The sequence below is a fragment of the Taudactylus pleione genome, unplaced genomic scaffold (genome assembly GCF_031769625.1).
Source record: "Taudactylus pleione unplaced genomic scaffold, aTauple2 ptg000556l, whole genome shotgun sequence".
Taxonomy (NCBI): Eukaryota; Metazoa; Chordata; class Amphibia; order Anura; family Myobatrachidae; genus Taudactylus; species Taudactylus pleione.
Genome location: NW_028284958.1, coordinates 26,376,246 through 26,391,962, shown reverse-complemented (window position 1 = coordinate 26,391,962; position 15,717 = coordinate 26,376,246). Strand labels below are relative to the sequence as shown.

Genomic DNA, 15,717 nt, shown 5'->3' with positions numbered 1-15,717 from the left:
AAATCCCTCCTGGGGTGCGAGCAGAAATCCGACAAAACTACAGGCGCGATGCTGTTTTCTGCCCTTAGCGCCGCGGAAACAGCATCGTGCCGGGCAGTTTAGTTGGAGAATGCCGGTTCTCGCGACTAAAACAGACAAATCTCAGGTGCACAACTCCAAATTATTAATAATATATAAATGCAATAAAATTTTGCAATCAATAGAGGTTTTCAGCATAATCTTGGCCAAGGTTATGGGCCTACCCACCATATCCAGGTAACCTCTGTAGGGTAGGTCCCTAACATACTACGATTCAAATCCAGAGCCCAGGACACCCCCAAACTAGCCCAGCTAAGCCACCCCAGGGCACCGCCATAGTAAGAAAAGTGCAGTGTGAAAGAGATAGTTAGGAGCAGCTACTGCTGCATATAAAGAATGAAAATAAAAAGTGAGGTACATATATAATAAACAAACAGTGAAGGGTTAAAATGTGTTATAAAAGAAAAATGTGTTATATTGCGGTGCCCTGAAACAGATCAACAAAGGCAATCCAGGGGGACCCACGCCCCAAAAATGAACCAAAGTTGCACTACAGTATATAAAACTTGTAGGACTTACCTAGAATTGTGCCTAATACCAGTGTGACTAAACACCCTGTTTAAAGCACGAGAACTGGCATTCTCCGACAAAACTCAGTCATGCACTAGAATGCCTACTGCGAAAGCCAGGGCCAAACACAGTTGTCAGGACTGGGGACTCTGGATTGCTCGGGAGACACCTAGATACCTGCTCACTGGTGGTTCAGGAGGTTTGGAGTAGACAGGGGCATATATAATTCCTCCTCATAGATGTAGTAAGAAATATATGTATGCAGCAGGACAGTATTGGAAGGAAGGTGCATTAAAAGTCAACACTGGGACTAGCACTGTAGAAGACACTGGAGTCGGACTGGGACCGAACTGGAGTGAACGTTGTACCCGGACTGGGACCGGGTTGAAGCACAAACTGAGACCGAATTAGGACCGGACTTGGAGTACAGACTGGAGCCGGAGAAGGGCCGGACTGGATAAACACTGGGACCGGATTGGGACCGGACTTAGAGCACACAGTAGAGAAGGAGTGAGACTGGATTTGGAGCACAGACTGGAGCTGGATTGGACCGGACTTGGAGCACAAACTGGATCCGGAGTTGGAGCACAGACTGGAGCCAGAGTGGCACCGGACTTGGAGCACAGACTGGAGCCAGAGTGGCACCGGACTTGGAGCACAGACTGGAGACGGAATGGAGCCGGACCTGGAGAACAGAATTGAGCCGGAGTGGAACAGGACTTAGAGCACAGACTGGAGCCGAAGTGGGACCGGACTTAGAGCACAGGCTGGAGCCGAAGTGGAACAGGACTGAATACACACTAGGATCAAGTTGGAACCGAACTAGACCACAGACTAGAATTGGATAGGAACTGGACCTGCAACTTGGAACTGGACAGACAGCAGCCAGAGTGGGACTGGACTTGAAACACAGACTGGAGCCGGATAGGGGCCGGACTTTGAGCACAGACTGGAGCCGGAGTGGGACCAGATCTGCAGCATAGACTGGAGCCGGAGTGGAACCAAACTTGGAACACAGAATGGAGCCGGAGTAGGTCCGGACTTGGAGCACGGACTGGAGCCGGAGTGGGACTGGACTGGACAAACACTGGGACTGGATTGGGACTGGACTTGGAGCACAGACTGGAACCAGAGTGGGACCGGACTTGGGGCACACACTGGAGCTGAAGTGAAACTGGACTAAATTAACACTGGAATCATGGACTGGAGCTGGAGTGGCACCAGACTTGGAGCATGGACTGGAGCCGGAGTGGGACCAGACTTGGGGCACAGACTGCAGCCGGAGTGGGAATAATCAAAGAGCATAAGACAACTAACCAGTGAACTGGCGCCTAGGACATGTAACAGTGACAAAGCTCAGGCACAGAATGCTGTCAGGAAAAAGGAATATATACCCTGGGTCTCGCAGGGATTGGCTGATTCGGTCAGGAGGGCACCAGCCTGGCTGTCACTGGAGATTAGCGGTCAGCTGACCAGGACCAATATGGCGGCGTCCAGTGTCCGGAGCCGATGGGAACGCCACCAGAGCTCCTAGCCCCCTGAACCCGACAGCAACACACTCAGCTGGCTGAGACTGATATGGCAGGGCCCAGAGTCCGGAGCCGGTAGGAACGCCAACTGAGCTCCGGGCCCCTAAGACCACCACGCTGGGAACCCGTCAAAAGCGCACTCTGAGAGCCCCCAGGCTGGGGCCCCTGCCAAGACAGAGCAGCACGACCCCGAGGGCAACCACGGTTCCTGACAACAGTCAGGCAGTTTCTGTAACCTCGCATCACCTTCTCGCTCTGAGTCTAGATGTGTCACCTCTAAAACAGGCACAAAAAGAACACAAAGGCCGAAGATCAAACAGTGTGTTCACAAACTTTACAGATACTTGAGGAGAGTCTAAGGATGTCCACGAGTGCTGTGTGTGAGCCTGACATTTCTGAACCCTCTGCAAATGTGAGGGTGAGTAGTTATAAAAGTATGATGATGGTTTAGACCAGAGGTTCCCAAAGTCCGCCATTACAGTCCATGTTTTAGGGATATCCAAGCTTGAGTCCAGATGGTTAAATCAAATGGATTGAGGTACTAATTAAGTCACCTGTGCTCAAGCATGGATATCCCTAAAATGTGGACTGTAATGGCGGACTTTGGGAACCTCTGGTTTAGACATAGACATTGAGAATGCTACTTTAGAAGTGCAAGAGAATGAAGGGGATAATTGTGTATCTAACACTAATGAGGATGTTGATGATTAATTTGTTGGACAAGAATAAGTTAAATTCAGAAGGATGATGTTGTTTGTGTCAAAGTAAGTCAGCCACCAGTGGTGGCAGCTTGCTTTGTTTTATTAATTGTGAGTGTTGACGTGACCCCAAACACGACCAGTGGTTTCTGATTGAGGTATAAGGGGTCCGGTTGATCGTGATAGCACCCTGTGGTAATACGACTCTCTTTTATATTTCCCCTAGTTGACTAAGGCGAGTACAGATTGTCCGAGTTGTCATTACAGATGTAACTCCTTCAGTAGATGGTGAAGAATCAGCTCTAGCTTCTAAACTCTCTTCTAGAGGTCACGGCAAAGCATACATCTCGTTTTGTACATCCACTTGTTATCAGAAGCATTGATGCTCTGAATCTTGCAAGACCATCCATCACCAGCTTCTCATCCAGGTGTATAGGCCCCGTTTCCTACAGCTTCTCCACAGACACAGAGTATCAGCCTCCTTATAATCCTTTATTGGGTGTTTGTCAGTCAGCGTATATTTTATTGTACTTTATAGGGGGTTTTGGCCCAGAATCAAAATTATATTGAAACAAAGCAAAATTCTGACTGCATGAAGACAACATTACAAGTTTCCACGTGATTATCAGCACTATGCTCCCGTACAATGAATGCGAATAGTGATGGCAGCAGTATGACGACGTGAATCATGGTGCCCTAGAGCACTCCAAGGTCAAAAATTTCTTTCAGAAATTCTGAAAAATTATTAAAGTAAATTGTGCTTATCTGTCATCCTAGTTCAGTTTTCTGGTGGTGGACAGGGTTGGGCTTCTGTTTGTACACATATTTTTGATTGGCAGCCACCAGCACCAGCAATCCGAGGCACTCCTGCAAGTGCCCTGAGGCACCCAGTTTGGGAACCACTGGTCTAGCCAGACAGCTTGCTGCAACCTTTGGCCAACATTGGTGAAAACAATATGAGCTGTAAGGTGGTCAGAATTGACTGGAAATTAATATTATTGATGTTAATAATACTTCAGGAACAAAAAAAAGGTCCAAATTACATGATCTTAGCTGTTTTTATACATTTTTATAGAAATTTAAAACCAAAGCATTTGAGGTTGGTTTTTCCAAAACCAAAACACGACGATGAATTAGAACCAAAACCAAACCACGGGGGTCTGTGTACATCTCTATCTAAAACGCGTTGGATCTGCTCCTGATATAGAGTGTGCTGCACACACTATGACGGTTCCGTCGTTTTGGTATCGTTCAGAAAGTGCAGTGTGTACAGGCCCTAACCTGATGTCTGCCGCCTGTGTTTGGAAACACTATATCGGTGAGACGATTTGGAATCAAAAGAATAGTTTGGAACTAAATGAATATTGGGTAGTGTGTATGGTGTATATCGGCTGTTTTTGGAATTGTTTTGGCCGCTCGGAATCGGTCTAGTCCTTAGCATCATTGGGCAAAATCGTATAGTGTGTACTCTGCTTTTGAAGCTGACTGGTTGCTTTGGGCAACTTGTACACGTTATCTCTCTCCAGGGAATGATACATCTCCCCTCAAGACTGGGAATGGAGTATTCAATTTGAAAACAAGCTAATGCTCTGCTGTCATCTGAACATTTTATTTTAGCTGAATTCATTTTATTTAGCTAAAAATAATTAATCCCAGTTTTAGTCTGTTTGATTCATTTTCTTTCTATTTCTGTCTAGTAAACTAGCGCCAAAATCTAGGTGGTGGGAATGGTTTTGAATAGCTGTAGACTTCCTAATGAAGAGATATGTGATTATTAGTGCTCTGGGAAGTAAAAAGAATGCTTTTTCAGCAAGCGTATAAATATGGGAGAGCAATATCACTAGTCTTACTTCGCACAATTATGAGGGTGCGAGGTAAAACCAGCTATGTTGTGTCTACGTAGTGCCGCCATTATGAGTGTTCTCATGCCATTCCGATGGCACATCACTAGCATCGCAGATCATTTATTCCCCTATAAATATCTTAAATGGGAAATGGCTATCTGTAAGTTTCTTACAATGCAGAACTCAAGGTAGGTCATTCAAACCACCAGAATAGTAAAGTCCCAAATCAATTTTATATCTGTATGCATTTAATGTATACATTAGGAGACATTTATGGAAACCAGTGCAAAGGTGGTGTAACTTATAGCAATCCATCAGATTCTAACTACCATTTTTCTAGAAAAGGAAAATAAAGTCAGATTTGCACCAGTTTTCATAAATACTCCAACAGTGGGCCTGATTCAGCAGCGTATGCAACTGCAACTACGTCCGTAGATCGGCCGATTGTTCAGTTCTGCGCATGAAAAGCACTGTGCGTGCGCTGCAATCGCACTGCGATTACGCACACACATAGGAATCCGTCGCAGAGTGAGTGACAGGCCTTGAGCATTTGGGGGTGGTGACGGGGGAGTCATTGGAGAAACGCAGGTGTGCCTGTCCATTGGAACGTCACTGCATGGGCGTGCATAAATTAGCCACTGCAATTGCCTATGTGCGTGCGACAAGACTTGCAATTTCTGCGATGGGTCAGACCTGCTGTAATTGTGCTTCGATGTTACCGATGTATACGCAGGTATTACGGATGTGAGAAGGCAGCAGTGGGAGTCTCTATGCTGGCTGAGCTGTGGCAGGCATTAGCATATTTTCACAGCTTCATTGCAAGCTGTTACGCAACTACGATCACAATTGCAATCCGTACTGAATCAGGCCCTGTGTCTTTTATTGCTTCACAGTGAAATACAACATATCTGTGTGGTCTGTGTGTAGGTTTCCCCATAAAAATGGAAGGAAAAAAACTAAATCTGAAAACATTTACAAAAACCTGTGTAATTTGTGTCCATTGATAATAGGCAGCACAGTTGGTATTGTGGTTAGCATGACTGCTTCACAGCCCTTGAGGTCATGAATTTAATCACTATCTGTGTGGAGCTTGCATGCTCCTTGTGTTTGTGTGGGATTCCTCTGGGTGCTCTCATTTCCTCCAGCAATCCCAAGAACATACTACTACGTTAATTGGGTTATGACAACCCTAGTGCCCATGTGATCGGGCATATAGAGTCTGACTGTGATCAGACACAAGTCCAGAAAAACAGTGGGTGGATGGGTGCTCGCATAGACGGCCGGATACACGCATTAGCATAAGCCAGTAGACCTGGCTGCCGCAGATGCCTGCACTTGCGTCGATGGATACTGCGCTGCGTCATCACTCCTCCAATAATTATTCTACGTCTTACATTTGCTCCTTAACTAGGCACAAAATAGATTTGAATACCACCACGAGTGGTCTCCTAAACCATGAGTGGTCTCCTAAGTGGTGGGTCACTTTCCCTAATTTATAACTCTCTGAGAGCTTAACAGCTCATATACGGATGAATAAAACATGTGTCTCCATATCATATGCTGACAGGCATTACAAGATATTACATATGGCTTATTACACCCCTAAGATGAAGTTCCTTATTGGGGAATTCCTTCAATTGACACTGATATTCTCCATTGTTTATAGGCTTGTCCCAAGATTCTGGTGTTCTGGGATAAAGTGCAACATTACATTACTCACACCCTGCAGATTTCATTTGTAATCACTAAAGAGAGGGCTCTCTGGTCTATTTATAGTCCAGATTATCACCAGAAACTTGTCTTGGTGCCCACCTACTATTCAATAAATTGTGGCAACAACAAAGAAAATGAGTTTCTCTCAATAGTTAAACAGACACCCCTAGAATCTTCTTCCTATTTACTTGGACTGGACGGAAACATCTTTGAAAGTTTTCTATCTGTCTTCCCTATTTCCACATTCTGGGCCAAATGTAATAGGGTGAGAGTTTAGAACATGTGAGAGAAAACTGTCACAGTTTTAAACTCAGCCAATGTAATAAAGACACAGAACAGGCATACTTGCATGTTTCTCACACTCAAAATACTCTCAAGATTTAAACTCTAATCCAGGTGTTTCCTGTTTTAAAAATACAACTCGATCAATGTATTAGTGTGAGAGTTTTGCTGCTAAACTCTCACATATTCTAAACTCTCACCCTATTACATCTGTCCTCTATATCTCCTTCTATAAAAATGTCACTGAGAGATTCTCTCCACCTTAACTCTTGCACCCCCTTTTGAAATGTATGTTTTATTGCCGATCTCCTATTTTAGTAAGTTGGAGCAATATTTTTGCTTATATGGAAAATGGAATTATAGATTCTATGTAACAGATATCACTTTGCAATGGCTATATGTTTTATTAGTGTCATATATTCCATACAATTCCGCTGTTGTATTGTTACCTGGGTACTTTCACCTTTTACGATATTTGTGTATCCTCTCTATCCCTCCAATATGGGCAATTGTTTGGATTTTGTAAATCCTGCAAATACCTGATGATTGGTTATTTTACTACTCGTGGAACAGTGGGCCTGATTCAGAGGCGCTCGCAAAAAGCGAGCGCTCGCTCTGAATCAGGGCGGGCGCAGGTTTTTTTTAGTTGTGGCCTCTTGGCCGCTCGCACAGCCGTGGGTCACCACCCACAGCTATCGCGAGCGGCCATGATGATGATCGCGATGGTCAAGGCCGTCGCGACCATCGGGCTTGCGACGAGACCCTTGTGGTAGGGTCTCGTGGCCGCAAGCTCCAGAGAGCTTCTGGCTCAAATAGAGCCGGAAGCTCTCTCACTGACATCACTGGTGATGTCAGTGGGACCGCCCACAAACGGCAGGCGTTCGCATGGGAACGCCTCCGTTTGTGAAGCCACCCCCCGCCACGCCTACAAAATGGGGCGAGGTGTCGATCAACATCGACAGCCGCCCCTTTTGTAGTGAGTCCCGGAGCGAGCGCTTTTTGCGCTCGCCCCGGGGCTCGCGCACGCGCAGTGCACGCGCCGCGTGTGCACACTGGGCCAACATCGACCCGCTTGCGAACGCAATGCGCTTGCGAGCGGGTGTGAATCAGGCCCTGTGTTTCCATATAGTTTTATTACTGACAATACTTTCATAAAATTATATTGAAAAGAAATAGCCATCTATTGATACAAAGTAATAAAATACAAAGTGGGGAAACAGAACGAAAAAACTGTAGAAGGGCAATTTATTGATTCAAGTCAGTGACTTGTGGCATGAAACAGACATTTAGGCGTGATTTCCTGGGCATTGACCTTTTCTAAATGATTGCAAGAGTAAACAGAACTGGTTTGATATTCAAGGACAGACATTACTACCTCACAGCCCTGAGGTTGTGGGTTCGATTCCCACTGCGGCCCTGTGTGGAGTTTGTATATTCTCCATGTGTTTGCGTGGGTTTCCTCCAGGTGCTCCGGTTTCCTCCCACACTCCAAAAATATACTGTAGGTTAATTGGCTCACAATAAAAATAGCCCTAGTGTATATGTTTGTGCATGTGATAGGGAATCTAGATTGTAAGCTCCACTGGGGCAGAGACTGATATGAATGGCCAAATATTATGTGTAAAGTGCTGCAGAATGTGTTTGCACAATATAAATAACTGGTAATAAATAATATATAACAGTTCACCCTAATCATCAACAAATTAAAATACTGTTTAATAATAAATGTATGTTTCAGGTCTGTTATAAATTAATGTGATAAAGGGGGATATGTATCAAACAAGAAGAATGTTAATTACATAAAGTACTTTGGGGGAAATGTATCAAGCCTTCTAAAGAGTGGAGAAATGGACAAATGGAGAAGTTACGCAAAGCAACCAATCACCTTCTACCTATCATTTTATAGAATGTACTTAATAAATGCTAGCTAATAGCTGATTGGTTGCTATGTCAATTTCTCTACTCTTTACAAGACTTGATACATTTCCCCCACAATACTTAACATTATTCTTGTCCTTTATGGAAGACTGTAGTAATATTAACATGAACACATATATAAGGACATCATGAGGACAGAGCCAGCTCCTAATGGGGAGGGAGAGATACATAAGGAAAGAGTAAGAACTTGGACTGGACTATAGCAGTACAGAGTACAGAGAACACACGATAAGATGTGGACATATACACACTGCAGCACACGGCACACAACAAGGCTCAAAGTGTCTCCCTTTTGGATTCCAATCACCTGTCTTCCTGCTGAGAGCATTCTATATATGCGCACATCACTTTATCAGCCCTTTCAAAGCATCTAACTTACAAATGTGACTATTACTGTGTGTTTTAGCAGTCTGTACATGTAAACAGTATATTGCCCATATGTCTGCCCTAATGTGTGCATGTGTCTGTGGCACGCTTTGTTAAACCAAGAGGTTACATATCGGGGGGGAAATGTACTTAGCCCTTAAAAGTGATAAAGTACCAACCAATCAGCTCCTATCTGTCACTTTACAGGCTGTGTTTCAAAAATGACAGTTAGGAGCTGATTGGTTGGTACTTTATCACTCTCCACTTTATCACTTTTCAAGGATTAGTGCATCTCCTCCTGGGTGAGAATATAGTGTTAGGGACAGTGTACAAAGAAAGAGAACATGATATTGTAGCCATAGGTCAATGGCACATGATAAGTTATGACAGGGTTACAGGATATAGAAAGGTGATAAGTAGAGAGAACTTACTGGAAACACAGTATTAGGACAGGGACAGAACAATGCATTAATGTACTAGCATTGCGTGAAAACCTGTAGCAAATAAGATAGGCAAACAGCTACGCGTTTAGGCGTCAATTACAAAACACGGCTCTATTTGTCTAATGCTGCCCATACACTAGGCGACTAAACCTAGCGATGGAGCGATAACGACGGTCGTTATCGCTCCATCGCTTGGTAATCGCCTGCAAATCGGGCAGTAAAAGGTTAAAAACGACCAGCGATGCGCGTGCCCGCTGGTCGTTTTTAACATCAATCATCGCCCGAACATGACGGTGAACCTGACGACCGCCGTCAGGTTGCTATGTTCGGCAATGAGTGATCTGCATACACTAAACGTCTGAACGTTCAGTGTATGCACTTCACCCCGCGGGAGACGATGCCGTTGTAATTGTGCCGTCGTCCCCCGCATCGCCTAGTGGATGGGCAGCTTACTTTGCACAGTGCTAGTTTACATGCACCAGTTGTGTTACTCACCCTTCATTGGTAGGGCAGACAGAGAGAAGACAGAGAGAGAAAACACAAGCAGGGACAGTGTGTTCTTCCCGACTCACCATTTTATAAAGTGAACCCTCTTATTTCCCTGAAGCACGATAAATCCGAAAGGAGTAAAGGCCAAAAATGCAGAGTTCCCAGAGACATCCTGAAAGATAGGGAGACAGGGAATAGAAAGAACAGGAAAGAGGAGTCAGAGAGGAGAGGAAGGCAAGGGTTGGACAGAGAGGATGATGGGTAAAAAAGATTCAGCTTGCAATGAGGTACCTTACACGGATGAGGATCCACTCCGTATGTCTCCAGGGTCTGGGCTTTCCTCAGAAAACTCATCTCTGCTGCTGCAGGTAACAAACCACTAAAAGGGAAACAGGAGAAAGAGGGGATACTTCTAAAAAAAGACCTGTATAAACATCATATGAGACCCTTATAATAGCACTACCAAATTTATAACCTGGACAGAATGCAATAGGTTGTAGTATTTGGAAAGTTATAATTCCACAAATTGTGAAAAATCGCAGTTGAGTTTGGGCTCAAACTTGTAAGATTTAATACCCAGCAAGTTTGATGTTGAGACAAAGTAGCCAGTCTTTAACAGTTATGTGACAAACTAGCCAGTCTTTACCAGTTATGTCACAAATTAGCCAGTCTTTACCAGTTATGTGAGAAACTAGCCAGTCTTTACCAGTTATGTGACAAACTAGCCAGTCTTTATCAGTTATGTCACAAAGTAGCCAGTCTTTACCAGTTATGTGACAAACTAGCCAGTCTTTATCAGTTATGTGACAAACTAGCCAGTCTTTATCAGTTATGTGAGAAACTAGCCAGTCTTTAACAGTTATGTGACAAACTAGCCAGTCTTTACCAGTTATGTCACAAATTAGCCAGTCTTTACCAGTTATGTGACAAACTAGCCAGTCTTTATCAGTTATGTCACAAAGTAGCCAGTCTTTACCAGTTATGTGACAAACTAGCCAGTCTTTATCAGTTATGTGACAAACTAGCCAGTCTTTATCAGTTATGTGAGAAACTAGCCAGTCTTTACCAGTTATGTGACAAACTAGCCAGTCTTTATCAGTTATGTCACAAAGTAGCCAGTCTTTACCAGTTATGTGACAAACTAGCCAGTCTTTACCAGTTATGTGACAAACTAGCCAGTCTTTATCAGTTATGTGACAAACTAGCCAGTCTTTACCAGTTATGTGACAAACTAGCCAGTCTTTATCAGTTATGTGACAAACTCGCCAGTCTTTACCAGTTATGTCACAAAGTAGCCAGTCTTTATTAGTTATGTGACAAACTAGCCAGTCTTTACCAGTTATGTGACAAACTAGCCAGTCTTTACCACTAATGTCACAAACTAGCCAGTCTTTACCAATTATGTGACACACTAGCCAGTCTTTATCAGTTATGTCACAAAGTAGCCAGTCTTTACCAGTTATGTGACACACTAGCCAGTCTTTATCAGTTATGTCACAAACTAGCCAGTCTTTACCAGTTATGTGACAAACTAGCCAGTCTTTATCAGTTATGTGACAAACTAGCCAGTCTTTACCAGTTATGTGACAAACTAGCCAGTCTTTATCAGTTATGTGACAAACTCGCCAGTCTTTACCAGTTATGTCACAAAGTAGCCAGTCTTTATTTGTTATGTGACAAACTAGCCAGTCTTTACCAGTTATGTGACAAACTAGCCAGTCTTTACCACTAATGTCACAAACTAGCCAGTCTTTACCAATTATGTGACACACTAGCCAGTCTTTATGTCACAAACTAGCCAGTCTTTACCAGTTATGTGACACACTAGCCAGTCTTTACCAGTTATGTGACAAACTAGCCAGTCTTTATCAGTTATGTCACAAAGTAGCCAGTCTTTATCAGTTATGTGACAAACTAGCCAGTCTTTACCAGTTATGTCACGAAGTAGCCAATCTTTATCAGTTATGTGACAAACTAGCCAGTCTTTACCAGTTATGTGACAAACTAGCCAGTCTTTACCAGTTATGTCACAAAGTAGCCAGTTTGTATCAGTTATGTCACAAAGTAGCCAGTCTTTATCAGTTATGTGACAAACTAGCCAGTCTTTACCAGTTATGTCACAAAGTAGCCAATCTTTATCAGTTATGTGACAAACTAGCCAGTCTTTACCAGTTATGTGACAAACTAGCCAGTCTTTTTCAGATGTCACAAACTAGCCAGTCTTTACCAGTTATGTGACAAACTAGCCAGTCTTTATCAGTTATGTGACAAACTAGCCAGTCTTTACCAGTTATGTGACAAACTAGCCAGTCTTTATCAGATGTCACAAACTAGCCAGTCTTTACCAGTTATGTGACAAACTAGCCAGTCTTTACCAGTTATGTGACAAACTAGCCAGTCTTTATCATTTATGTCACATAATAGCCAGTCTTTATCAGTTATGTGACAACAGTCTTTACAAGTTATGTGACAAACTAGCCAGTCTTTACCAATTATGTGACAAACTAGCCAGTCTTTACCAGTTAAATGACAAACTAGCCAGTCTTTACCAGTTAAGTGGCACACTAGCCAGCCTTTACCAGTTGTGACAAACTAGTCAGTCTTTACCAGTTAAATGACAAACTAGCCAGTCTTACCAATTATGTGACAAACTAGCCAGTCTTTACCATTTATGTGACAAACTAGCCAGTCTTTACCAGTTAAATGACAAACCATCCAGTCTTTACCAGTTAAATGACAAACTAGTCAGTCTTACCAATAATGTGACAGACTAGCCAGTCTTTACCAGTTAAGTGACAGACTAGCCAGTCTTTACCAGTTAAATGACAAACTAGCCAGTCTTTACCAGTTAAGTGACAAACTAGCCAGTCTTTATCAGTTATGTCACAAACTAGCCAGTCTTTATCAGTTATGTCACAAATTAGCCAGTCTTTACCAGTTATGTCACAAACTAGCCAGTCTTTATCAGTTATGTCACAAACTAGCCAGTCTTTATCAGTTATGTCACAAACTAGCCAGTCTTACCAATTATGTGACAAACTAGCCAGTCTTTACCATTTATGTGAAAAACTAGCCAGTCTTTACCAGTTAAATGACAAACCATCCAGTCTTTACCAGTTAAATGACAAACTAGCCAGTCTTACCAGTTATGTGACAGACTAGCCAGTCTTTACCAGTTATGTCACAGACTAGCCAGTCTTTACCAGTTAAATGACAAACTAGCCAGTCTTTACCAGTTAAGTGACAAACTAGCCAGTCTTTATCAGTTATGTGACAAACTAGCCAGTCTTTATCAGTTATGTCACAAATTAGCCAGTCTTTACCAGTTATGTGACAAACTAGCCAGTCTTTATCAGTTATGTCACAAACTAGCCAGTCTTTATCAGTTATGTCACAAATTAGCCAGTCTTTACCAGTTATGTCACAAACTAGCCAGTCTTTATCAGTTATGTCACAAAGTAGCCAGTCTTTTATCAGTTATGTGACAAACTAGCCAGTCTTTAGTAGGTGAGAAGGTGGATCTCTTAGCGCAAAAAACCTCAGCAGCTTAGACACTTTAAAATGGGGTAATCCCTTTCCCCAGGAATAGAAAACACAATATAAAATTCTTTAAAGTGACACTAGCGCTTAAGGTTAAAAAATATATTTAATGAATATAGAATAAATAAGACAAAATTTCCCACATTGCTAATTTTTCCTTCTGAGTCTCTTCAGTCAGGTGGTGATTTGCATACTGCAAAAAAGTGGACAGCATAGTAGATTAGTAGCCTGTGAGTGTCTGGACCAGGGTGCTATCCGGATCCCCTGTTTCCCCACCTAAATAGACACTCACCTACGTCACACGGTATGCATTGTATCACATATGGGACTTAAGTTTATGGACTACTTCGTTCCTAACATTCATTGCATATTCTGCTGCTTTATCTACATGTACTGTACATTCACTGTATACTCTGCTGCTATTTGTTTTTTATTCATTTTCCCTTAAGCAATGTGGGAAATTTTGTCTTATTTATTCTATATTCATTAAATATATTTTTTAACCTTAAGCGCTAGTGTCACTTTAAAGAATTTTATATTGTGTAGCCAGTCTTTACCAGTTATGTGACAAACTAGCCAGTCTTTATCAGTTATGTGACAAACTAGCCAGTCTTTACCAGTTATGTGACAAACTAGCCAGTCTTTACCAGTTATGTCACAAAGTAGCCAGTTTTTATCAGTTATGTCACAAACTAGCCAGTCTTTATCAGTTATGTCACAAACTAGCCAGTCTTTACCAGTTAAATGACAAACCATCCAGTCTTTACCAGTTGTGACAAACTAGCCAGTCTTTACCAGTTAAATGACAAACTAGCCAGTCTTACCAATAATGTGACAGACTAGCCAGTCTTTACCAGTTATGTCACAAAGTAGCCAGTCTTTTATCAGTTATGTGACAAACTAGCCAGTCTTTACCAGTTATGTCACAAATTAGCCAGTCTTTACCAGTTATGTGAGAAACTAGCCAGTCTTTACCAGTTAAGTGGCACACTAGCCAGTCTTTACCAATTATGTGACAAACTAGCCAGTCTTTACCAGTTAAGTGACACACTAGCCAATCGTTACCAGTTAAATGACAAACTAGCCGGTCTTTACCAGTTAAATGACAAACTAGCCAGTCTTTACCAGTTAAGTGGAACACTAACCAGTCTTTACCAGTTAAATGACAAACTAGCCAGTCTTACCAATTATGTGACAAACTAGCCAGTCTTTACCAGTTAAGTGAAAAACTAGCCAGTCTTTACCAGTTAAGTGACACTCTAGCCAGTCTTTACCAGTTAACTGGTAAAAACTGGCTAGTTTGTCATTTAACTGGTAAATACTGGCTAGTTAGTCATTTAAGTGACACACTAGCCAGTCTTACAAATTATGTGACGAACTAGCCAGTCTTTACCAGTTAAGTAACACACTAGGCAGTCTTTACCAGTTAAGTGGAAAATTAGCCAGTTTTTACCAGTTAAATGACAAACTAGCCAGTCTTACCAATTGTGACAAACTAGCTAGTCTTATCAATTGTGACAATCTAGCCAGTCTTTACAATTTAAGTGGAAATCTAGACAGTTTTTACCAGTTAAATGACAAACTAGCCAGTCTTACCAATTGTGACAAACTAGCCAGTCTTTACCAGTTAAGTGACACACTAGCCAGTCTTTACCAGTTAAGTGGAAATCTAGACAGTTTTTACCAGTTAAATGACAAACTAGCCAGTCTTACCAATTGTGACAAACTAGCCAGTCTTTACCAGTTAAGTGACACACTAGCCAGTCTTTACCAGTTAAGTTGAACTCTAGACAGTTTTTACCAGTTAAATGACAAACAAGCCAGTTTTTACAAGTTGATACTGCTTTTATACCTAATTCCGGGTCTGATCCGGAGGTTGGAACAGGGTTCCAAACCGGATCAGACCCGGAATTTAGCCAGCGCCAACCCAGGATATTTTCGAGTCTGCGCCGTTCACACCGGTCTGCAGTGACCCAGCTCTTCCGGTGTGGAAGTGGAGGCTTCAAAATGACATCATATCCAAGTGTCACTCGAGCCAGCAGTCTTTACCAGTTAAGTGACACACTAGCCAGTCTTTACCAGCGATATGTCTCGTGTTTGAAAGGACAAACAGAAACTTGCTAGAAAATGGTTGAGGCCGGGGAAATTGCTCACACTGCATGTATTTTTAATTATCTGTCCGGTCAAAACATAATAGCTTTAAACATATGTATTACTTTGCCATCAATTAATACTCAAGGTATTTCAGGTTTACTTCCACTATAAAGTGTCTGCCTGTAGCAGTCAA

General features: G+C 42.6%; 1 protein-coding gene across 3 annotated transcripts in view; it reads right to left on the bottom strand.

The window, feature by feature from the left end:
* The window catches only part of FRMD5 (FERM domain containing 5), an 86,972-nt gene that overhangs the window by 17,510 nt on the left and 53,745 nt on the right, over nucleotides 1–15,717 (bottom strand). For all 3 annotated transcript variants that reach the window (XM_088452823.1, XM_088452825.1, XM_088452826.1), the window contains 2 exons: nucleotides 10,182–10,269; nucleotides 9,974–10,062 (listed from right to left, as the gene is read on the bottom strand). In XM_088452823.1, the coding sequence (XP_088308949.1) occupies nucleotides 9,974–10,062; nucleotides 10,182–10,269 (177 nt within the window). The remainder of the gene's footprint in view (nucleotides 1–9,973; nucleotides 10,063–10,181; nucleotides 10,270–15,717) is intronic.